The sequence below is a fragment of the Melozone crissalis genome, unplaced genomic scaffold, assembly GCF_028551555.1.
Source record: "Melozone crissalis strain CALT ecotype California unplaced genomic scaffold, PUWL_Pcris_2 ptg000036l_1, whole genome shotgun sequence".
Classification (NCBI taxonomy): Eukaryota; Metazoa; Chordata; class Aves; order Passeriformes; family Passerellidae; genus Melozone; species Melozone crissalis.
In genome coordinates, this window is record NW_026535814.1 from 9,317,105 (window position 1) to 9,342,961 (window position 25,857).

The following is a 25,857-nucleotide window of genomic DNA, read 5'->3' on the forward strand; positions in this document are numbered from 1 at the left end:
GCTTCCAGCGGGGAGAGGCGGCCGGCGGCAGCGCCAGGTACCGCCGCGGGCCTCCGGGCCCTGCGCGCCGCAGGGACAGCTCAGTGCAGCCGGTCGGGTCAGGTCTGTGTGGGGGAGTGCCGCGCTGTGCTACTGCTTTAGCTTCGAGATGAGCGAGGGGTGATTGTCCTGCTGTGTACTTAAAAGCAAAATTACCTAACTATTTAAAATGCATTCTTCCTAGTTCTCCAGATGGCTTCTTTTGGGTGGAAGAGAAAGATTGGTGAGAAGGTCTCAAAAGCTACTTCTCAGCAGTTCGAAGCAGAAGCTGCGGATGACAAGGATCTGGGTGACGATGGTGATGCTACCTGGGTGCTCGCAGCTAAGAGGAGAAAGGAAGTTCTCTTAGAAGATTGTGTAAGGAAAAGTAAGGAGCTCAAGGATGAAGGTGCAAATTTGGCTGAAAATAGGAGGTACTAATGTTGTCTTACTCTTTTTTCATTGACTGAAAAGCTGCTTCATGATATTTTAATCCTTTCTCTAAACACTAGTAATTTCCTAGTATCTGCATTGATAGTTTCCATAATTTGAAAAGTGATAATTTCTTATATTCTGCCCTTACTGTCTGGTACTAAATAAGTTTTTGTTTTTGGTGGTGTTATCAGCTGTGAAACAAAGTATATATTCCATTCTTATTTTTGCATGTTCTCATAACAGCAACAGCAAAGATTGCCACTTGGGGCATAGTGATCATGAGATTATAGAGTTCTCTATATTTGGTGAAATTAGGGGGAACATCAATAAGACTATTACATTGGACTTCTGGAGCGCAAAGTTTGGCCACTTTAGGAGACTTATCAGAGAGTTCCTTGGGAGGAAGCCCTTAAAAACAAAGGAGCCCAGGAAAGGTGAGCGTGCTTCAAAACAGAAATCTTGAGGACACAGGAACAGGCTGTCCCTGCGTGCTGAAAGATGAGTCGATGAGGCAGACATCCAGGCTGGATGGGAACTTAGGAATTAGAATTAATAATATTCCTAGGAATATAAAAATATCATCTTTGGAAGGTGGGTCAAGTCTCTCTCTCAGGAAGCATTTAAGGGACTTACTAGGGCGTGTAGAAAAAAAAATAGGCAGGTCAAAGCTCAGTTTGAACTTAATTTGGCAGCTTTTGTAAAGGATAATAAAAAAAGTTTTTACAAATATATTAATGGCAAAAAGGAAGGGCAAGACCATCCTTTGTTCTCCACTGGATGTGGGAGGGAACTTTGTTACTGCAGGTGAGGAGAAGGCAGAGGTGCTTAGCACCTTCTTTGCCTCAGTCTTTAGTGGGAAGATGGCTTGTCCTCAGGACAGCTGTCCTCCTGGGCTGGTGGATGGTGTCAGGGAGCAGAATGGTCCTCCTGTTATCCAGGAGGAGGCAGTCAGAGAACTGCTGAGCTGCTTGGATGTTCATGAATCTGTGAGACCAGATGGGATCCATCCCAGGGTGATGTGGGAGCTGGCAGATGAGCTTGCAAAGCTGCTCTCCGTAATTTACCAACCGTCCTGCCTCACTGGTGAGGTTCCAAATATCTGGAAGCTGGACAGAGTGATGCCCATTCACAAAAAAAGTTTGAAGGAGGATCCTGGTAATTATAGACCTGTTAGCCTCTCCTCAGTAGCTGGTAAGGTGATGGAGCAGTTTATATTGAGTGTGATCATGCAGCACTTAGAGGATGGGCAGGGCATCGGACCAGCCAGCATGGGTTTAGGAGGGGTAGGTTGTGTTTGACCATCCTGGTCTCCTTTTATGGCCAAGTGACCTGCCTGGTGGGTGTTGTCTATTTGGACTTCAGCAAGGCCTCTGACACTGTCTCCCACAGCACACTCCTGGAAAAGCTGGCAGCCCACGCCTTGGACAGGAGCACTCTGTGCTGGGTTAGGAACTGGCTGGATGAGCCCAGAGAACGATGGTGAGTGGTGCTGCTGCCAGCTGGCCTCGAGAAGAGGAGACTCAGGGGTGACTTTATCACTCTCTGCCACTCCCTGAAAGGTGGCTGTGGTCAGGTGGGGGTTTGGTCTCTTTCTCCAGGCAGCACTGACAGAACCAGAGGACACAGTCTTAAGCTGCACCAAGGGAAATGTAGGTTGGATGCTAGGAAAAAGTTTTTTATGGAAAGAATGATAAAGTACTGAAATGGTCTGCCCAGGGAGGTGGTGGAGTCACCATGCCTGCATGTATGTAAAAAAGGACTGGATGTGGCACTTGGTGGCATGGTTTAGTTGAGGTGTTAGGGCATGGGTTGGACTCCATGACCTTGAAGGTCTCTTCCAACCCAGTGATTCTGTGATTACAGAGGTTGAAAGATGAAAAACTGACTGGATCTGAAAGATGAAAGGGTAAATAGGATGCAGGGTAGTAAGCCATACCATAAGTAACTCTTTAGCCATTCTGGAAAAAGTCTTTTTTCCCTTACTGAGAGTAAGCCTAGTGTCCTGTGCACAGTGCCCAGGCCAATACTGCCAAGCAGCTGATGCGCTGCTAATCTGCCTAGTGCTTTGTGAAGTCAGGTACAGAGAACTGCTGTGAGTGCCCTCTGAGTACTGGGAGCTTGCCAGTTCTGGAAGGATATTGCAAGAGTGATTCCATTGTCTTCTTTTGCTTCAAGCATAAAGCCCTTTTGGAGTTGAGGTGTGTTAGAAGAGGGAGAGGTGGACTGTAAATTGTGCATCAGCTAGATAATTTGGCCAGATCTTCACTGGAGGGGGAAGAAACAGTTCTGAGAACAGTCCCTTTAAAATCTTCAGAGTTCTTTGACATGTGAATTTTTATCCTTCCTTTACTTTTAAGAGCATCTTTATTGTCCCAGATCAGAGATATTATTTTCCTGGTAGAAATATTACCAAGATGTCAGTAGTTGCTCCTGTGCTGCTAAACTTTTTGTCTTAACAAGTATCATGCTAAAAAAAGTGTTTCCTGGGTGATGTGGAAGAGAGAACAACTTGGAAGTTTAATCCAGGCAAGTTTATATATCATAATAAACATACTGTGAGTATGATTGGGTCTGATTTTAAAAAAAAGTAATAAAGAAATACAAAATCTCTTTGAGAAAAGGCTTATTTTCAAATATTTAAATACAGTTTCCTCTTTTAACTAGTCTTTTAACAGTTTCCTCTTTTAAATAGTGACACTGTTCAGTGAGTGACTTCAGTTGATTCTTTTGTGTTCCTGAGGCATGTAATTTCTGAATAAAATTTTGAAGCCTTTTAAAGTTGGGTTTAAATTAAAACCAAGTTAAACTTAATAAGTTTTAAGCATCCTGCCATTGTATTAATCAATAGATTTCATGCAGTAGTTGCATAAGTGGGTTACATTAATGTTAATAATTGAAAACTCAGAATGTACAAATTAATAGTCAATTAATATCTCTGTTTTTAACACCAGAAATAAATCACAGATTGGTCTACATAAGATAGATCTAATCTATCTTTTTGAAATACAGAGATTGCTAAATATTTTTATCTAATCTTGAATCCTTAGTACATCCTGTAATTATGTATATAAAACAGATTGATTTTTTTTTTTATTTCTGTCTTCAGTTATACATATGCCTCCCTTGTATTTAACTTTGGATGTTGTCTATCTTTTCTCTATGTTCTTTTTTGGTTTTTTTGGTGTATTTTTTAAAGTGCAGTAAGTCTCTTGACAGAGAGAGTGGCAGATATTCTGTTGTAGATGTGGTTTATGTTGGGGGCATACTGAACAGCAGGTAATTTTTGATGCTTTTGATATCTTCACTTGGTCTTAAAAACTGAGTTCTCCATTACGTGTCAGTTAGAAAACAATACAAAAGCTTCACCCATCCATAAGTAGCAATGTAAGCATTTTCTGTGAATTTAGGGAGGACTGTCTCTCATCAGAAGTGCTTATAGGAACTGCTGAGTAAGTCTCAATGGCTTACAACAGGTATGCTAAAGAAATTACCATTCATAACTGAGGCTCAACAGAAATTCCCACTTGAACTTGGAGCTTCCATCTGTTACTCCAGCACACCCTACAGTTCAGGCAGTGATGGTGCTGTTGGGGTACATAACTTTCAGACAGATTTTCTCTTTAAAAAAAAAATTCACATAAGTTTTACTCTTTCTGACAGAAAGTGGTTGCTGTGATTGTGTTCAGGCCTACACCATGTAGGTTTATTTCTTGAAATACGCATTTGTACAGCAAAAGCAGACTCATGTAAATAATTATATACTTAAGGTGGATTGTGTCCTGAAATATCAGAGTGTGCTAATAGTTAAAAAAAAAAATCTGGGTTGGATTGTGTAGCGTTCTAGAAGAAAAGCAAAGACCTAGCACTAGAAAGTAACAAAGGTAGGTTGGTTCTTGGTTGGTGTTAATTGTGGAGTGAAGGGGATCCTAGAAGAAAAACTTGTGAAGAAGCAGGGGACGGAAAAAAAAGAAAGAATGAAAGTAATAAATTAATTTCTTATGGTGGAGAGACTCTGAGGTAACTTACATGGCAGAAATTAGTATAATGAATTTTATAAGCAGACCCACTATTACTTAGCTAGAATAGTCATTACCACATTTATGTTTTATTAGTCTGCTCAGCTTACTTTTTGGGTAAGGGGAGGCAGTGATGGTGTTACAAGCTCCACCATGGTTTTGTTATTGTCTGTGTACACCGTAAAAGCCTGTTTGTGTGGAAAAGTGAGATCTCAGTTTGGTGTTTCACTGGGTTCTCAGTGCTTCTCTGGGGGAGGGAATAAAGAATGAGATTCTCAGGCACCAGAATTTATGCAGCCTGTGTTATTTGCTGTCAAAGTTGGGAGTAGCAGTGGGGGAATGTTTAGGAAGTGGTGAAAACCCTCTGTGGGTTTTCAGCTTTCATGGAACTGTTTGAGGAGTATTTGTACCTGCTGTAATGTGTGTGTGCATGAACCTGGTAAGCTGAGACAGACAAACAGAAGAAAAACAGTGATGAAGATGACAGTTTCTGATCCATATTTTGCATTTTTTGTGGGATGGAAGAAAGATTGAGTCTACCAGAAAAATGTGTTAAACTAAATTGATCATCACAGTGGGGGTGTTACTGTGAAAAACACTGCTAAGGAGATTCTGACCTAGAAATTTGATAAGTAACACAATTTGATCAGTGTTGAAGGCGGCTTGTAAATTGATTCTCTTTTCAGAGCAGCAAGAAAAGGCAGATGTGTGGAAGAAGTATCACATTTGTATGCTCTTTTGATGTGTGAGAAGGAGCAGGGAAACAAATATATACAAACATACACACAGTCTTTTGGGAACAGGCACATGGGGCTATTCTTTAGACTGTCATGTGCAGGGCAGAGAGGCGGCCTTTGATGATCCTTGTGGATCCCTGCCAACAGGGTATTCTGTGATTTCTATAAACAGAGTATTGTCTGGTGCTGGAAAGTATGGAGAATATTCTAGAGGACAATTTTTTTCCTTATAGGAAACTTGAAATACTGGTGAATTATCCATCTTGAGACACCAAATATGGATGTGCTCACATACACTGGAGTTAAAAAAAAAGACAACTGAAAGCAATACCAAAACCCAGCAACCCCAATCGAGTTTGGTGTTTTTTTTTTTTTGGTGTTGGTAGTCCTAAACTGTTTGAAATCCAATGTAAGTTCACATGTTCTGCCTTAGTATTTTGAACACAGGAACTTGCAATTGCAGTGTTATTTGACTGGGAGGGAGGAAAGCCTTTGGCTCTGGCCACACAGTTAAGAAATGGTTGAGGAGCAGGTAAACAGTGAAGTATGATGTCCTTAAACACATGGCATGTGGGAGCTAAAAGCAGGAAGAAAAACTTGTGTCAGACTTGTGTCCTGGGTTGCCTGTCCGTGCAGTGGCTCTGCCAATGTCCCTGTGCTGTTCTCAAGCCTCACACTTCTGTAGCTGCCCAGCAAGTGGCGATAGAACTCTTCTCCAGGGCCCTGAAGAGGTGCAAGTTTTCTGTTGGAAATAGATGCTGCCGGATTAAAATTCTCAATGTTTTGTGGGGTTTTTTTTTCAGTTTTGTCAAATACAAGTTAATACTGCTCTCGCTTCTGATGATGTTTATTGCGCTAAAAAAGTAAAAATTTCCATCTTGATTGGGAAGGTCATGTTTTCAGCTGGAACACTCCTATGTTAGAGCTTCCTCTATATTAAAAAAAACTTCTTTCACTTTGTCATTTGGTGCCTGGATTAGACTGATTAATAATATTTTACTTTTTATTTCCCTTAGCTTTTGCAATAGCAAATTAAACAAGGACATGTCAAAGTGCAGTGACTAGACCAGGTAGCAGGCCAGTTTTCATGAAACTGTTTACTTTTCTAGAGGGATTAATTTTTTTAGAATTGCTTAATTTTCTAATCTTGAAAAGAACGGAACTTTTCTGAAGGGTCATTTTTTCCACATTTTAGCAGCTGAGATTTTTCTCTGATGTGAATGCCAGCATGACTCCCAGATGTGTAGTTAGTGATTCTTTAGCTATATTCACTATAATTGAGTTTGTTTTTCTCACTAGACATTGTAGGTTGTCAGATGATGAGGCACACACCTTTAGAAAGTATGCTTAGTGTAGTGGTAATTTAAGTATTTACTGAAAAAATATGTCTGTCGGGTGGAGCAGATTTTAGCAGTTGCATTTGTTCCATTTACCCATGTGTTTTCAGTTTAGATTATGGTAAGTACTTGATTAAAAATCAGTTATGAATAATAAAATTGTTTTCAGATTATATTGCTAATTCATTTTGATGCAACTAAGATGGCAAAGGATACACAACATCATTGTGTTGAAATTGCCTTTCAAGTTTCAGTCAATAAAACTGATGGTACTTACATAATACCGTGTTAATAAAGAGGTTTCCCAGAAGATCCCAGCAGCTGTTTTTGGCAAAAACATTTCATCAGTTTAATCAGCTGAGTTACATTACAGAGTAGCCTAGAAAAAAGAGGTTGTGTTTGAGAGAAGAGGAATCCAGGGAGAGCAGGTAGCATTTGTTTCAAGTTTTCTCTCTAAACTCAATAGGAGTTTTTCCTGATGAAATCATGAAAAGGTAAGTAAGAGTGCTATGTGGATATGTAGGCAGCCCCTGACAAAATCCAGATCTAAAATGGAAATTTACAAGAGGTGAGGGCAGAGTTGTGTGAGCCACTTGTGTGTCTGAGTATGCAGGGGCAGGGATGAAGCCACAGCCTGTGTGGAGTTGACTCTGGGGAGGGATGTGAAGGGCAGCAAGAAGAAAGGCTTGTACAGATGTATCAGCAACAGAAGGAAAACAAGGAAGAATCTGGGTCTTCTACTGGCGGGGGTGGAGAATCTAGTGACAAAGGATGCAGAGCAAGCACTCACTGTCTGCTTTGCCTTGGTCCTTGCTGTGTTTCGTTCAGGAGCCCCACGTCCAACTGATGACAGGGAAAGTCTGGATCAAGGAAGACTTACCCTTTGTGAGTCAGACTAAAATGTTTAGATGAACCTGATGTATAGGAGTTCATGGTACCTCATGGGGTCCATCTCAGAGTACTGCAGGAGCTGGTTGGTGTCATCACAAAGAATCTGCAACTGCACTTGAAAGGTTTTGACAACAGAGCATGGTTCCTGGGAGCCTGCAGACTGATGGAGAATGGTGTTGATACTGTGCTTTGAGGAGCTGATTGGATTAGATGATCTCTGGAGTTTCATTCCAATCTTGGCCTTTTTGTAGGTATATCTCATTAAAAGTTCAGAATTTAGAACACAGAAGGTAGCTCCTGTGGCTTTTTAAATTTTGATTCACCAGTACAGGTATCTTTGGTGGAATACTTTCGGTGAGGAAACAAAAAAACTGGACTGCCTTCTTACCATCTCTGCTAACTGATCTCATTTAAAGCAAGTATGTGTTTTAAATTTAAAAAATTAAAAGGACTGATTCAGTAGATAGTCTACGAGTCTATGAACTTTAGTGTCTGGCTTCAAGAATAAAGTCTTAAGTTTCTGTTTGGCTGCTGTTACAGTATATTGGCAGCGTTGACTCTTTCATCAGAGTAATCTAAAAGCCCTACAGAGTTTGGATTTTTATGATTAGGTGTAGGAGAAATTGCTGGAAAATGCTTATAATGAAACCTGAAGTATGTAGTAAGTACTCATGCCTACTATTCCTTGTAGGCTGAAAATAACTGTTTAGTATGAGTTTGGATGTAATTTGCATACCAGGTACAATTAGCTTTTATATGTAATGCTTGCATCCTTCAGAGTGAATTACCAGTACCAGTGTTCTGCAGACAAAATGAAAAGTTTTAACATCAGTAATTATTTGATTGAGAGTTTTCTTGGGTCAGTCATGCAAAAGTGCAGAGAACATAAGTAGATTTCACACTGTAAGTCAAATTATACACTGCAAATGGGGGCTTGATTAAAACTGTCAGGAGTTCTAGTCAAAGTACTTGGTCACTTTTTAAAGTTTTTCTGTGTTTAGCATTAGTGTCTGTATTGTGTCTATATAAAACTTCCTAACTGTTACACTTCCTTAGCAATGCTGTACACATCATATGCTCACTAAAGAGACAAAGGGTGTGTAAGCTGGAAGTCCTGGGTGCAGAACACATGAGCTGAAACACAAAAGACTGAACAAGTACAGACTTTGTACCTTTGTTTTTTGGAGAAAGCATGTTACAGCTTCTCTCTTATTAGTCAGAATGTATGGATTTTTTTTCAGGCCTCATAACCTTTCTACAGAATTAAAAAAGTGCAGAGAGTGTTTTGCAGTGTTTAAAACCATCCTGTAAGCTGTTGTGTAAAGTAAGACATTCATTATTTTGTCTAAGTTAATTTTTATTGCTAGCTTTATTTTGTTCATCACTTACTGATGGAGTTGCTGCTTCCTGGTGATGCATCTAGCTGGCCCCTTTCATTGAGAAGGAAGTTCTTTGCAGACTGCCTGAGTAGTTATTCGTGTTTAAGTTGTAATTTATCTTTAAATTAGCTATTTTCTTTTCGTTCTGGGAAATGTTATTTTCCAACATCTGGTTATTATTTGTCAAAGCAGGAGTTCAGTTATGAAATTATTACTAATTTAGTGCAGATTTTTCTGAGAGTGAGTGCAAGAATTGTAGATTATTTAAGCTGTACCCAGAGTTTGAATAGTTTTGAGAGTATTTTTTTGTTAGAATTGTTGTTCCTTGAGGATATTGAAATGTGACACCATACTAGCCATCTGTGTGCATATTTATGTATGTGTGTATTTGTAAACAGAAGCAGAAGGAATATTCCAGCTGTAGACTGTAGAATCATTTATATATGTCTTTATAGATATATTTATATTTTTATTCAGAGAAAGTATAATTTATTTGGAGCCTATGTATGATCCTGTATAGCTTAGGCAGTTGTTGTCAGCCGGGACAAGAATCAGTATTTATTCTAGGTCTCTTCACAGGGTGAGGAGAAAGATGTACAGCCTGTGTGGTGACTGTATACACCTCAGGTGAGGTACCTAAACACAGGTGAAGGCGTGAAAGGAATTGGGCTTATCAGTGCTTTTTTGGAGGTGAAGGAAGGGTAATTTGTGTCACCTGCCTTTGTCTAGAGGGTCTGTTCCTTCTATGCATGAAATGTAATTTACAGAATTTTATAAATGAAAAGCTGTGTTTTTTCACTGGATATGTCTTGTGCAGTGTTTTTTTAAAGCAAATTCTTCAAAAATATGTCTGTTTACTTACCATTTCTGCTCATACTTAAATATGTAGAGAATGCTACTGGAACCAAAGAAGCATAAAAAAAAGGTTCTGATGTGTTTCATCAGTATGTATTAATTTTTCATGTATATGTTAATGTCTCTGTGTAGAGTATTCATTCTATTTTCTATCCTTTCTCTATATATATGAATGAATACTTGTCTCAGATTTTTATAGGCAGTAACTAATAGTTTCTAGATTTTAACATTATTTGCTGGTCCTCTTGTTTTGTCCCATTCCTAACATGCTTTCCTTTTGTTTATGACCCAGTAGGACAGTTGCATCTAATCCCAGAATATCTCTGTGGTACTTCTTAACTATATCACACACTGGACTGTAAATAAATTACATAAAAATATAAATATTGATATTGCATTACTTTTATTTTCGTCACTCATTATGATAATATTCTGCATTTAATTTTTATCACTCACATCATAGCTGTGCTTGAAAAATTAGAATGTGTGAATGCACATGGGCTGGCATATTTCTAGCCTTGTACAGTATACAAAAGTGGAGTAATTAACTCTACAGTTTTTTACTTAATTTGTCTGGCAGTCTGATTTTCCTTGAATCTCATGTTTATATCCACCTGCCAGTTTTTGAGATGTTTTGCCACATGAACTTTTACAACCTTCTGCTGCTTATGAGGGACAATGAGTGTACCTAGCAGAGCGCTACTGGCGCAATTTTTTTTCTCTTGCCAAGTGCTGTGTTGAGGTGAAGTGCTTCAGTGTGAGTGTATCTGACAGCTGGCTTGATTTCTGAAACTGTCTTCATTCCTTTTCTCTTCCTGCATGTTAGTGGAATAAACTGCCAGAGACAGGGATTGTCTTTTAAAATGGGTGACTTGGTGGGAGTAAAGCCAGCACTACTGCCATCCTGCAAAAATCAATTTCTGCTAGCAGGTCAGTGTTGGTAGAAGGCAGGTAGAGGTTTATGTGAGTTCTTGGATGCAAAAGTCTACCTGTCAGGTTAAAGAACATGTTTGAGCTTAGAGATTTTGCCTATAACCTCAGTTAGGAATTCTAATGATGCAGCTTTTAAATGTAGGCATTTATATTATTTATATGCCTAGCATAGTGCAATTTAGCAAAACCTAGTAATTTACATTAATAATCTAAGCAGTTTTTATAGAGAAATACAAACTGGGGCCTTTTGCACTTCCTTCATAGAGTCCCCTGTATTAATTATATCATGTATTATAACATGGATACTGTAAAATGTGGTCATATCTTTTTTTTAAGTGATGGTTTTGTTGTTTGGCTTTTTGTTCAGATCTAGTGTTAAATACATGAAATTGATTTTACTTGAATAATGAGACTTTTGTGTTTAGAAATATTTTTTTCTTAATATTATTTCTCTTCATAGGGGAAGCAGTAGGGAAAAAAATTAAGTGGTTTCCTAATTTAATAACTTTGGCCAGTTGCTCTTTAAGTCTAGTTATTGTTGCTGACAAAGATAATATCCCCCTCCACTGCCCTTGTTTTAACTGTTTCTGTTATTCATGGAAGTTAATTTTGAAATAGTAATTTAGTATCTCTTGCCCAGTCCTTACTGAACATGATGTGTACTCATTGTCAGTATCTTCCAAAATTAAAATGTACTGATTTTAAAGGATTGTAATTGCCCATTTGGTTCAGTGTTTTTCTACAGAAGCAGGATATTGCAGTGTACTTTGTTATAAGGTCTTGGTTCCTGTACACATGTCAGCTTGTCTTATAGTTCCCTAAATGTCCTCCATATCCTGTGGCATATTGTGAAAGTATCCCTAAACTAAAAATGATGCTTGGCAGTAAAGACTTAGAATCAAAACTCTCTATCAACATCTTGTTCAGCCAAGTCTTTTGAAGGGTTAACTCAAAAAGCAAATGGGGAAAATTGAGAGTCGTGTATTCTCAGTTTACATTGTAGAAATATTTGATGTTGTTAATGAATTGACTTCATAACATTAACTACTACCACAAGAATGACTGCTTGGAAGGGTCCTGTAAAGTAACATGTGGACATCAAATTTATAAATATTATTTATTGTGTATCTTGACTTCCTCTATTGTTTTTTGTCCCATTGATTTATTTATGTGGCAGTTAGCAATGCAGTAATTTTGTAGACAGTTGTTAAATAATGTCAGGGCTGAGCTAATCAAAAGCCAGGGTGATGTGTGCCTTCTCCCTAGCTTTGGTTGTTTGGAAGTACCTGGTCAAAGATTGCAGTTTTACCACTGGATAAACTGCAATCTGACTTGGGGGTCAATGTGACCCAGTTCTGCTGCTCTTTCGTTTCCACTACTTTGCCATGGTCCCATTTTTTTTTTGTTTTTACCCTGGGGGAAGCAAACTCAAAGTACCAGTTAGTCACAGCACTGCAGAGGAAGCCTGGCTGGAAAACAGTCTCTTTCTGGTTGCTGCTTCTGATCTGGTTCCTAAATGCTTTTGACAAAATAGCCAGAAAAATGGGAGTGAGTGGCCAAACAGCAGGGGAAGAGGAGAGAAGTTATTTCATTTATGCTATTATGTTGTCTAGCTGTTGTCTGTGTTACGTTGCTGTATTGCCCATAAAATTTGTAATTGTTATCTGTGAATTTGTTTGCACTTGTTACACTTACAAAACACTCATCTGTGTTCAAATGAGTCTTTTTGTCTCACTTCCATCGTTAGATTGTGAACAAGCTACTTCTAATTCCCTAAAGTCACTTAATAGGGATTTTACTAGCAGTTTTCTACAATTTTAGCAGTACAAACTGAAGTACACTTTTTTGATGTGGGGTGGGTGCAGAGAGAGTCCTAACATGACAATATGTTAAAATACATTGTCAAGACTCAGTATTTAGAGTATCATCCTCAATTTTATACTGTTGTTTTTAAATACTGAAATTCAGATGTTTTAGACAGGAACCATACCTTTCCACCTATGAATGCTGTCCAGTACACTTGTAACATATAGTGAAAGAGGTAATGCAAGCCTCCTCTCTTTCTTTTTATTCCTTTTGTTTTTTTGAAGAAGTGAAGTTTGCTATTTTGCAGTCAGTTCAAACTAATTAATAATTTTTACAGGCTGCCATTCTTATAACGAATTGGATATATTTTCGTGCCAGTCTCTGGAGTTTTACTGGCTCTAGCAACTAAATGACAAGTATTAAAGCAATTTTTTGCTTTAATAAATTTTATTAAAGCAAATAATAAAAACATAATAAAAACAAATTTTATTATGTTTTGTCTTTGACCTGTCACCTGGCAGTAGAAATCCAGTGTAGTAGACCATGCATGGCTTAAGCATTTTGTCTTCGGCAAAAATTAGGAAACTACATTTAAACAAAATGCACTTCATAGTTGTGGGTTTTTTTCAGCGACAGTCTTTGGATAAGAGATCTTGGCAGTGAATAATGGATTGTATTCAGCTGGCTCCACAGTCCTGTTTTTACTGTTAAAAATAGGAGACACCTGTTAAATATGTTGAATAGCATAGACTTATGAAAGGAGTCTGCAGCCAGGAGTTCTCTGCAGTAAGCTGTATTTGTCTGGAAGATTTAATACAAACTTTTCTTTTCCTGGGAATTGGCTCTTGTGACGATAAATCCGCCTTCAGTGAATTTGGATGTTGACATAGATGTTTTATGTTGGTTTTATTCTAGGCTGTGAGTGAAAGTAATCTGTTTGCCAGAAGGTTAACCTTTCCTGGTGTTGCTCACATAATTTATTTTCCTGGATATATTTGAAATATTGTATATTTTAAAATAGATTTAAACTGTCATTCAGTTAAGTGTTCCAATTTCCAGTCCTCAAAGAGCATTTTTGATTTGAATTTGATTAATATTTACTGAGACCTCAAAAAGAACTGAAATAGGGGCTTGATAACGAAAAGGTGTACTTATAGCATTCTAGGGGTAGGATCACATGCTGAGATTGAAATGAAAATTTTCTAGTCCAGAAAATAAATTTTGTTTTTGTCAGTGCCTGCTACACCATCTTCCTGTTGCTGTCAAATTAGAAAGTTTTTTTGCAGAGCTCTGAGTATGAAAGTGATAGGATGCTGTTTCCTAAAATGCATTTTTTTATAATGCATTGAGTTTCATTACTATCACAACAGCTGTTTTGATTGATGAAGTAATTCTGCCGTGTGATTCCAGTATAACACTCTCCAGTGCAGTTCTCCAAATGGAGAACTACACCAGGGAGCTGCCTGGTACTTTAAAACAAACTGTTGGACAGGTCATAACCTTGATTAGGCTGTTGATTTGCTTCAAGGAACCAGAGCTTTTAAACTGGTGCAAAGCAGGGACAGGAAAGTAAACTGAGGTAGGTGAGGAGAGTGCAGAACAACTTTTAAGGACTTACCAGAAGGTTGCAGAGTTGTTGGAAAACATTTGCCTTTCAGAAATATGGCAGAATTCTGATAATTCTTGATATCGTGGGTGGAATTGAATGAGTAAGATTTCAGAAATTACTTATTTTTGTAACTGATTTCTTTTGTGAGAAAAGAAAAGAGATTATTTTTCTCCCTTTTCCAAAGTGAGAAGGGAATTGCAAGCAATATTGGAAAAAATTTAGAAGTGCTGTTGGAATAAAGAAAAAAGGAAATTGATACTAAAATTGAACAAAAATAATTAAAATGTCCTAATTAATTTGCGGAATTGCTGTAATAAAAACTAAGGAAGTTTTATACAAATTAATGGTATTATTACATTAAACATTGTGTAAGTATGAAAAATCTTTAACCTGGTCCTTTTTTTCTGCGTAATTTGTTGGTTTTTATTTAATTTAACTGATTGGGAGGGTTAGTTTTGGTCTTTATTCTGATAATGAATTGAGATTGAGAGAGAAAAATCATAAATATTGAGGAAAACTGGGAAAAAACCACCAAGGTGAGGTTGTATATGTTTCAGTTAAAGAGCATTCATTGGTGCTGTTAGAGTTTGTAGAGTCATAAATTCAGGAAAAGGAATTGTAGAGATAGACTTTTGTAAGTCAGACTTAAGTATGTTCATTTTATCAGTGCAATCAACCTCACGTGTAAAGAGTATATGTTAAAGGGCATATTTTTATAATTGAGACACAGGTCTGTTGTCCAGAATGCAGGAAGCTATGAAGTTTTGCTTCCTTTTTGGTGTTTTTTTTTTTTCCCCAGAAGGGAAAAAAACCATTTTCACAACAATCTTTTGTCTGTTGCCCTGTTTGCTCTCTTGAAAGTGTCTTGTGAATCTCTTGGTGGTACTATCTTTCAGAACTCAAAATATTCCTTGTAGATGTTTCCTGCTAGGTGGAACATAGGATTTGAGTCATAAATTAAGACTAAGAGGGAGAACGGATTTTACAAGTTGGAATTCAGAAGCATGGGATAATCTGAACAAGTCACTGAAGTATTCCTATCCAGTAGTCAGCGCAGATAAAAACATCTGATATGTTCATCTTCTGTTGAATCTTTAATGTTTTATTTTGCATTGTGTGCTGTACTGTGGAAAAAACATTGAAATAGACAGTTCCAACAGTTCTTGCTGTTCCTCTTTTGACAGGCATTGCTTTATTGTGCAAAATGACAGTGCCAGCCAAAACCATCAGCCTGGTGGTAGTGCTGGTAGTGAAAAGTTGCTGCTCTTCTTCCACTTTCATGTGGATGAGTTCTTGGTTATTGTGAGATTTAGAACTGTGATAGTTTCCTTAATTCTAGGTAATGACGCCCAGTATCCATACAGTCCGTATATCTATGTATAGTATGTCCTTGCAGACAGATTGTTCTGTTCATTAGACATCTATATTTTACTTATTTCAGGAGACTTCATGGCTATTGCTGACTAGTACTTTGTAGTCATTTGAAATCAGTACTCTCTAGTAGTTTCAGCTGTGTAGGAGGTTTATAGAGCACCTGCCTACTTAACTTAGTGGAATTTTAATGAAAAAATAAAATTGCCTTTCAAGTATGAAAATACATTAGAGAAGTATACATTTCCCCTATCTTTGTATTTTTGTCTGTTTTTGTCTATAACTTTTTGTCATTATTATTCATCAGAAAACATTGTAAAGAGGCTGTAAGTAATAGAAAGAAAGAAAATGAAGCAAAATTACATTATTTAACACAGATGACAAAAGCATGTCAACTAGGTGAGATGGAACTGATCAGATTAAAATATGAACAGACTGTTGTTTTCTTGAATCATCTCTCCCAAAATATTTTGTAATGTTAATACCCTATGTTGAACATCATAATTTGGCAGTAAACAATTTTGAGAAAGATAGAGGAATGCTGGTGTTTTAAGCCCAGCATTTAATAAATTCTTTTGTTTTATTGACTCGAAGCCTTAATTTCTATGTCAGATTTCTGAGAAGTGTTAGGATCATAATGTTAAGTAAGTGAGAACTGCCTGCTATCTGTGGACAAATAATTAAAAGCTTAAAAAGAATAAATATCTTCACAGCTAACAGCGAAAGAATTGACAGCTATCATTATGGCATCTACTACTGTGTGTCTAAAGGGTATCTGAACAAGTGGTTCTCAAGACCAGAATATTGCTTCAAAGGCAGCATAACAGTTTTTTCCTTCTTGCTGCTTTCAGAGGAACTGCTGTTGAAAATATTTTGAAGAACTAAAGCTTTCTATTTAGAATTTCATTCCAGCAATAAAAATGTGTTACTTCTCTGTGAATAGTTAAAATACTACAGCTACTGCAATGTCTAATACTTGATTTATATTAATTTGCAGCTTCTGTTTAGAATACTACAATAGTGAACTGATTTTACTGAAACAATACAATTGATTCTAGTTGGAAGCTTGCAGGGTTAGGATAGTCAGTTCTTACTGCTTAGATAATGAAAATAGCAGGTTGAGGTGTAATAAAAATTGATTTCCTTCTTATATTTTCATGCTGCTCCTGTTTGTCCCTGTGAATTTGGGCTTCCTACAGAGCTCTAATCTGTGAAATGACTTTCAATACCCAATACTAATTACATTAAATTGCAAGTTTGGTCTTTAACAAAGCACTCCACATGTTCATAGATGGTGGGAAAGCATACAGCTTTTAGACCCTGTAGAGGGATTCTTAGGTGTTGTCTTTTTTACTAGCTGTGGTCTAATCTGATACTAATGTTGAACATAAAAGCATTTGTAACTGAATTTTAACTATATGAATGTAATTAATATTTATTCTTTTTAATGTTTGTAAATGAACACTATTTATACAATGTACTAACTGCATGAGAATATTTCTCAGTGGTGTGGAATGTCTTGACAATTGCTGTTCTTAAGCACTCTAATATGACTTCCAGTATGTGCATATAGCTGTTGTTTCCTCTGTATCAGCAAGTCTGTTGTTAGCACTGCCTTTCTAAATAGAAAACAGATATGTACCTAACTTGCAGCTATAGATATTGGAGAAATACAGGTAAAAGGTTTGCCTGTCTATAGAGAAGTTCTTGAATGTTGCTTGCTATCTGGTGGATTAAGATATTTCCTTGTGCATTTTTACACATCTTTGTGTTCTATTTTGTAATTGACAGTTTAGTGTTAATAGAATACAGGCAGAAATGGATTATTTCTTTTGTCTTGTCCTGAAGGTCAAACATTTATCCATACTGCACCTTCAGATTTTTACATGGTAAAAACCTAAATACTTCTCACCACAGTCTGTCTGTTAATAATTCTATAGTTAAGCAGGTATCCAGTCAATGACAGTAGTCACTTCTGATTGAAAGCTTGTGGTTTTGATGACAAAACTAAACCAGAAAAACCACTACTTAACTGAAAGAAGTATAATTTCTTGGAGTTGCTGTCCTGCACTCTGAATAATGCTCTGGTGTCTGAGTTAACAGCTTCTAGCAAGACCTTGAGATATTATTCTCACTTAAAAAGTGCAGTATCAAGTTCTCAGGACTACTGCAAATGATTAGCAGTGTATTTGTAGCCCTTCTGACACTCAGCATGATGTAATCTTATTGCAGGTAAGTAAACTCCTCTGTGTTATATAAGTTTTCTATTAAAGCCATATTTTGAGAGAAAAATATGAAGTAGCAGTGCCAAGTCCAGGATCTGCAGCAAGGTCAGAAACAAAGCTGTAGAATGTCCAGTATATAGAGTTTTGCATATGACTGGTGTCTTTTAACTAAGATTTTTTTCAGTAATATGCAAATTACTTGTTCTGTTTCCCAGAACAAAAAGGGTTTTTTAAAGGAAAAACATGTGCTTTGAACTTGCTTGTTAACCGACTATATAATTCTCTTCAGTCAGAGCTTAAGTAATGGTGTCATTTTTGAAGACTAAAGACAAGTGTAGGCACATGCATGCATGCTTCCCAAAGCCTCCCTTGGGAACAAAGCCCTGAAATTGCACACACTGATGGCCTGGGAATGAAAATTTGCATTTGTGTTGCAAATTTTCTTGTCTGCTTACAGATAAGCGAGGTATCTGAGTGGGGTGGAGCATGAAATAGTGATTGACCAGGTTGTAAAGAATGGGGTAAAGTAAGTCAAAGGCAGCAGAGCCCTCGGCTCACAATTCAGTGTGGAATGTACTTGTGAGAGACATGTTTGCTCACTCCCCATCTCGTCTGTATTTGTTGCTTTAATTATTTACTGTAATGTACCCCATCTTGTCTGTATTTGTTGCTTTAATTATTTACTGTAATGTACTCCATTCCTGTGTCTCAAGAAAGTGATTGTGAAAAAGTAATGAGTAATTTTTTTGAGATTACTTTTTCATATCATGTTTGAGGAAATTCACTGTTATTCCTGTGAGAGAGGCCATGTGTCAGAGATTGTACCAGAGTCCTGATTCTGTGGCTTTTGCTTTAGGGTACTTGATTTTTTTATATTAACTTGTTTATCTTTCTCCAGTATTGTATTTCACAATTTTTCTTTGACAAAGGTAGTTTCCAAACTGCATTTGCCTATGAGATACAGTGATAGAAATGAGCCATATTTACATTTGTGGCTGGAATTAAAATTGGGAAACTGGTGAGTGGAGCTTACATGAAAAATTTGGTCTTGTAGTTCATTGTCATGGTGGATGGTAATTGCTTTTGGCACATGATGAAATGATAATTCCTCTCTGCTTTTCTGTGGAAGTCATTGGGAGAGAGAAGTGTCTGAAATACTTGTGTAGCTATTTAATTTTATGGTATGTTCAGCTGATTCACATGTAACAGAGCTGTGTGCTCACTATATAAACCAGATGTATTTTCATTTTGAACACTGCAAGTGTCCAGGTGTTAATGTCCTGATTTTAAATGGTCTAATGTGTGCAAGAATAGTAACTCTCAATATGTGTGATTTGAAATTATGTGCTTCAGGTATGTTCATGCTGTTTTGCCCCACTGTCAATTCAGAAGAGTTTATCTTCTCAAAGGGTAGCTGCAGTGAGTTTGTTTATGTCTCCTTTACTGTGGGGTAAGACCCACATGTATGGCCTTTGAAGAATTGCATGCACCTCTTGTGTAGCCACATCTAACTGAGACTGTTAAATTAAAACACTTTGTTGAAAGGTTTAGTGGATAATAAAACAGCTGTTTTTTTCTTACCTAATCACAAGTGACCTTTGACACTTTATCACAAAATGGCCATGTTTTTGTGCTGCAGTGAGCATGTTTCACCAATAGTCGTCAGAATTGTCTGACAAAAAATTGGGAAGTTGCTAAAACTTCAGATGAAGCAAGGTAGTAAGGTGTACTAATCCTACGACTGTTATCAGGCTGTATGTGCTGTGGAAATAAATTTTCTATGTGTGTTTAAGCAAACAACTTCTTGTTGCTCATTGATGAACTGTTCTTCTGTAAATGATTCTACTAAGTGCTGTACATCTCCCTCCTCATCCCCACTAGAGGAAGTACTTTACTGTGAAAATCTGTGTTAGAGAAATATTAAGTTTTTAAACCATGTTAAACAAAAAAGCCATGTTACGTTCATTCTCCTTTTTCCTTCTTAGTTTCCACATTTACCTGTTTATATCTTTTCTCCCAGAGTCTAGGCCTGCATCATCTCCCAGGATAAAAAGGGAAGTTTATTCCTGTAATCAACTTCTGCTTTAATTTTCATTTCTGGTTTTGTGTAGTCTATATAATTACTTACTAGTGTTCTTTTCCTCTGGTTTCCAACAAATTCTGAATTTGACCCTGCATAGGTTAAAATTGTTCTAGATGGTATTGCTGGTGGCTACAGACCATTCATGTTCCTCCTCTGTGATCATTTGACAATTAGGCATATTCTTTTTAAAATTTGATGTCCCTTTTTTAGCTTTGTCTGTGTTTTTCCTCATTATCCTGTAACATTTGATTGTGGGACTATCCATCCAAGTCTAAAAGAAATCCCAGGTCTTAGGTGTCTTCATGTCTTCTCCTGACTCCGTATTCCTGTACTCTGCTTCTCTCCTGCGGATATGTCTCATTTTATCTGAATTTGATGCCATCTCCTCTTTTTACTATATTTGCAGATATTTTCAGTGTCGTTCTGATTATGTCCTGTCTCACTCTGTTCCTGAAGCATCAGCCTGTAGCAAGCCTGAGAGTAAAAATATAGAACTCTAAATCCTTCATGAGCTGTGGTGCTGCTTTTTACCATTTTATGTATGTGATTCAAAAATTGATCTCTGTGTAATCTGAATGATAGGTTTTTTACCAAGAAGCCTCAAACATTTTTTTAAATCTGTTTTAATGATCTTATTTAAGAGTTCAAGAGATCCTGTTTTTCCCATGAGTGGTGTTGAAAAAGTTAAGTGCAAGTACGAGATATTTGTTTCAAAAGTTTGGCAAGCTGTAGAAAAAGTGCCAAGTTTCTGCAGCTCCCAGATGGTCAGGAGCACATCTAAAGAGAGCAGTTCCAGTACTTTAGGGGTACTGGAGCTATGGGATTTTATGGCCTGTTAAATAAAAAATGTCTAAATCTATCAGGTCTTTTGTCCTGAAGCCATTGCAGATGTATCCAGTTGTCAGTAATTTATTTCTTTTTCAGGCTTTGCAATAAAGAAGAGCAAATGCTAATTAAATTCTGATTGTAACTGTAAAATAGTTTTTTGTAGTGAAGTATACTACTTGGCTGAAATCACTGGGTAGATAAGTATGCCGTGTCTGGGTACTCACGTAACAGGAACTCTACATTTCAAAGTATTATAGTCTTATCTTAACAATGCTTTGTATTACTGTTTAGGTGCTTAGTTATAATGAACGTATGCATCAGGGTTTTAATTTTTCTGGAAATACTGTTTTCATAACCTATTAAAAACAGGTTATGTGCATTATTAGAATTCTGTGACTTTACTGCTACAATAGATAGATTTTTATAGCCATCCCAGAGATCTAAAAATTAATGGATCTATTTTTTGTCTGTTTATGTTTTGCTTAAAATTGGTTTTCATTTAGCCAAGAGACAATAATACCATAAATCATGATCACTGATTTTGCTAATATCTTAGTGTCATAAAATCCTCGTGAACTCAAGATTTTTCTACTCTGGCTCCTGCTTGAAGCAGGGTCAACTGCAGTGAATTGCTCAGGATGTTGCGAGTTGAGTTTTGAATATCTCCAGTGATGGAGATATGCTTAAACAGAATTTTCTGTGCTTCAGTTTGTGCCTATTGCTTCTTATCTTGTCACTGGGCATGACTGAGAAGAGTCTGATTCCATTTCTGAATGCCTGCCCCACTTCCAAATTGGGTAATTTTGCACCATGGTAAGATTCCTTTGAGCCTCCCCTTAAATGACAGATGCTCCAAGGCCAAAGCAGATGTCATATTTATATCAAAGCTTTCCTTTTCAAAACTACTTCTCCTCACAATGGTGTAGTACAGTGGTAAAGCTGTACAGTTCAGCTCAAAAAAAAGATCCTGGGAAACAGTAAAATTATCTATTTTTAAAATTATTTATTTTGCAACACTACCCGTGTGTTAACTCCCGTCTTATTTCAGCCAAGGTTTATGGTTTTCATAAAACATTTCCTGGAATACTGATTTTATAATCTTATGTTATAGCCCTAGCAATCTTTTTCAGAATGGTGGTTGATATTTAATATAATCTTTTCTGTAATCTTTTCTTTCAGAAGAATAAGATAGAACATTCTTTGATTAATGGACTACCATCATATAAAGAAATTTTCCTAAATTTGCATTTCTGGAGGAAGCAACAGTGACTCATTTTTTCTTAGTAAGGACAGTATCCTTAGTTTCTCCTGGAGCTGCAATAGAAAGATTTTTTTTTTCTGAGTATTTAAAAGAATAGAGAAGACATGTTTTATCAGACCTTTTGAAGAAAATAAGTCCACTGATAAGAAGACAATTTCCCAGGCCTGTGGGTATCTGCAGACTGAAAGCTGATAGTCAGCAGTCCTGTGTAGGTGGAGCCTTTCCTTCACCAGCCCTCTGCTGATGTCTTCTTGGTCTGGGAAGTGATTCTGTCATTCTGTTCTTCCTTCTCTTGGATCACACTTTCTGAGGCTCACAGGCAGAGATACATATTTACTGTTCACACGCAGAAACACATGTAGCATAGTGTTTCTGTGAATGTACTACTTTTTCTCCCTTGTCCATCTTTATTCTCTTGGCAGACTGTTGGCAAATCAGCAGCAAAACCCAGCAGGATTTGGGGGATATTAGCTTATATTTGATCCTTCTTTCAGAGTTAGCAGATTCTTGCTTTGAGTTTTATCACATTCAGATTGGTGCTTTGAGCAATTTTGTTCCCTTCATAGAAGTAAAAACGAAGGTTCCTGAAATGCAGCTTCTTTTCTTACATCTTTTTACTTGCAGAATGCCAGTGCTGGTCTCTCCTCTCTGGTTCCTGATGTTATTACTATAATTTCTCTGTTCTCCAAAAATTTTTTGTAACTAAACTTTTTTTCTGTACTCACAATATTGCACCTTCTGCATGGCCAGGACACCACCTAACTGAGCTGAAGACCCTTATTCATGTAGGCTTTATTTGCAAATCTGTGCTAGGTCTTGAGCTAAACTATAATCTTCTTGTCCCAAAATAGTTCCCACTAAGTAAATAGCAGCATAACGCTTCTATTGAGGCATGTGGAAAATGTCATGATGTTTTCTTTAGGGTGAGCACCTGCCCATGGGACATGAACTGAGATGAAAAATGTGCAGCTGGTGCCTAAACTTGGAGGAAATGTGAAAATTTATTGAAACATCCTTTGCTTAGCATTCAAATATCACACTTATTAGCGTAATTTACAATCTAATAATACCTGAATCATAGTGAGAGTTTGACTTCAGTTGCATTGCTTTTCCAGTCTGTTTTTCTATTCTGAATTGATTCAGAAGTTTCTGAAGTCTTTGTGTGACTTCTCTGGCAAACCTGCAGCTGTAATACAGCCCAGAGGACTGAAAACTAGGGAAAGGAAAGGGAAGGAACAATGGGGAGTAGGGGAAGATAAAAACTGTTTCATATGAAGGGCGTGTGAAAATTGCTGTAGTTTTACCTATACTATATTAAAATTGAAGCATGTGTATCTCCCAAGAGTAACTGTTTTCAGATCTTTGCAGTGTAATTTATATAAATGCAGGCATTCACACACACTTCCATAATAAATGTGGATTTTGAAGTTTAGAGAATATGTGATAACCCCACAGACTCATTAATGTTGATGAAAGGCCACCTTTATTGCTGAAAGTCTGTAATTGCATTTCACTATTCTTATACAGTTCTTCATTGTGGTTCAAGTTTTACCGGTTTGCTCAAGACTACTTTTTATTGGTTTTAGTTAACTCTTCTGTTTTGTTCTTTCTCCTAGGAAAGAGCAACATGGTATATGCTCTCCCAAAAAGTGATTTCAGTATAGCTGTTTACTATCCACTTCCTTCTTACAGTTGTACACCAAAGTTGTTTATATGTCTTTAGAATCTTACATTATCTTACAGTGCAGAAATGTAGGCTTTTAAGAATGGAAAAGAAGTTTTAAATTATGACTGTATCATGGCATGTTGAGTTCAGAATATATTTTTTATGCCTGGCTAAGGGTGATTTTGACAGTGAGGGAAATTGGACTCAGTTCAAGATTTGTAGTTTTAAGTCATTAAGCTTTATCTCAGGTTCCAGTGTTCCAATGTTCACTTGAGGTCGGTTCTGTAGTAATACTTAGTATCCATTTGATCAGAACAGAAAATACCCAGTTCCTGAAAACAGTTCTTATGGGCAAGTAATTAGAAAAATTATTAATGCTAATCATATTCCATGGCACTTTCTTAAGGACAATGTCAGGATATAAAAAGAAATATCCAGTCCCTTTAAATATGCTGACATTGTAATATTGTTTTAACTACAGGTACAGAGAGGCTCTTGTCAAGTGGGATGAAGCACTTCAGTTAACTCCAGAGGATGCTACACTTTATGAGATGAAATCACAGGTAAGACATGACAATTCTTTGCCAGTTTAGAAATTAGAAAAGAAAACATTGTGCTTGTGAGCAAGTACTGGGCAGTGTTATTTAGTTGTTGTGCGCAGGAACTGCAACACAATTTGGGTATTTCATTTTTACCAACTAACAGGGTGTCTTTTAACAGAAATTGGAATAATGCTGTTATCCCAGCCAGCTAGAGTAAACATCTTTGTTGGGTTGGAATTGGATTGCTGCATTGCAGAGAAAAAAATTATATTGGAGGGAGGGATCAAGGAGAGCCTTAGTGTGATAGATTAGCAAATCTGACCATTAAAAATCTGCCTGCTCTTTCTAAAGATTGGGTTTAATACTATCTACTGTCAGTATTAAACATGGGTACTGTGTGCAAATGGTTTGCTTCAATCTGGTTTTGTATTAAGTGTTACATAGATAAATCAGTCGTGTAAAATACTTCATAGTATCTCCTCTAAACCTGCCCTTTTTCAGTTGGAAGCTGTTCCCCCTTGTCCTATCACTACATGCCCTTGTAAAAGTCCCACTCCAGCTTTCTTGTGACTCCCATAGGCACCCTCTGGATTGTAGGAAGCATCTCAAGAGGCCCCATAAGCTGTGCCTCTTGAGTTTCAGCAAATGGTATTGAAAAGCTAATTGTTTGGGAGAGAGGAAAAGAGAAAAAAAAATTGGTGAATGTGTTTTGTAACTTTTAGGAAGTTTGCTGTACTGTTTAGTTTTAAAATCTTTGTAGTTACTCTAATTCTTTATTGTGTAAAACCCCCAATCAGGACGCTAACACCCCTACTTCCCCAAAAAAGAAGCCAAAAAACCCAAACCCCAACAGCCCCCAAGAACCAATGCTGGTTTTTTTCCAAGGTGTGGTGGCTGCTTTCTCTGATGGGTATTACCACATTTGCTCCTCACAGTCATCTTGTCTGGTGAAGAAAGCTTGATTCTGCAAAAGAATTAATAGAATAATCATGACTTCATTTCAAGACAATGCATTCTGAAGGATGCTTTTGCTTTATGTAGCTGCAGAAGGTTTAGCTCTTACTAGGTTATGTTTTTGGTTTGAGAGATTCTTATGGCTTAAGGGTTTTTCTTTAACACATTTTGGGAGAAGTATTTTACACAACCATAAGTGTTAGTGTAAGTGAAAGATCTGTCTAGACTAGTGGAATGGCTGGAAAAGAGCTGCCCAAATGGCATGAACATGTAGCAATACTACTCTCCTGATCCTTTTCCCAGGCTCCAGCAAGCTTTGGCCTGGGACTTCTCTGTGTTTAGAAGTGCTTGAAAATTTTTCTTCAACAAATTTGTTTCAATGCTTTCTGTTCATGTGTCAATTTCTAGTATCTGCAGAGCTATGTATTAAGGAATTTCAAATCCGGATTATGCATTATTGGAAGACACAGGATAATGCAATTCTGCTTTAATTAGCAGCACTCCAGATTGCTCTAAAGGGTGTTAACTTACATAGCTGTTCCTTTATAAGTTTAAGTTTTAACTTTACTAGTAAAGAAGGTCTTCACATCTGCTAGGATGTGAAGATGGTATTGGTAAATTTTATCATAGTTTAAAGTTTTAACTCTGTTTTGAATAAACAGAAAGCTGTTAAAAATTTCAGAGCAGTTCTGCTCAGCAGGATAAATTAGTCAAAAGCTCCCTTGTAACTGTTTTTATTATGGTCTTATGTGAACGCAAGAATTTAAGATAGGTCTCCAAAAGCATTCTGTTTAATTGAAATTACACCAAAAGTAAGTATTTTCACATTGAAAATAGTAGGACAGCTGTGACGTGTGTAAGCTTACCTGGACTGAAGCTATGATGCAGTGAATTATCCAAAGAGGTGAGTG

At 37.1% G+C, this 25,857-nt stretch overlaps 1 protein-coding gene across 2 annotated transcripts in view; it reads left to right on the plus strand.

The window, feature by feature from the left end:
* The window catches only part of TTC33 (tetratricopeptide repeat domain 33), a 43,560-nt gene continuing 17,703 nt past the window's right edge, over window positions 1–25,857 (plus strand). The window contains exons 1-3 of one of the 2 annotated variants that reach the window (XM_054283480.1): window positions 1–37; window positions 224–452; window positions 23,932–24,013. In XM_054283480.1, the coding sequence (XP_054139455.1) occupies window positions 232–452; window positions 23,932–24,013 (303 nt within the window). In that variant the 5' untranslated portion in view covers window positions 1–37; window positions 224–231. Of the gene's footprint in view, window positions 103–223; window positions 453–23,931; window positions 24,014–25,857 lie in introns of both variants that reach the window. The other variant, XM_054283479.1, reaches the window with a different exon arrangement.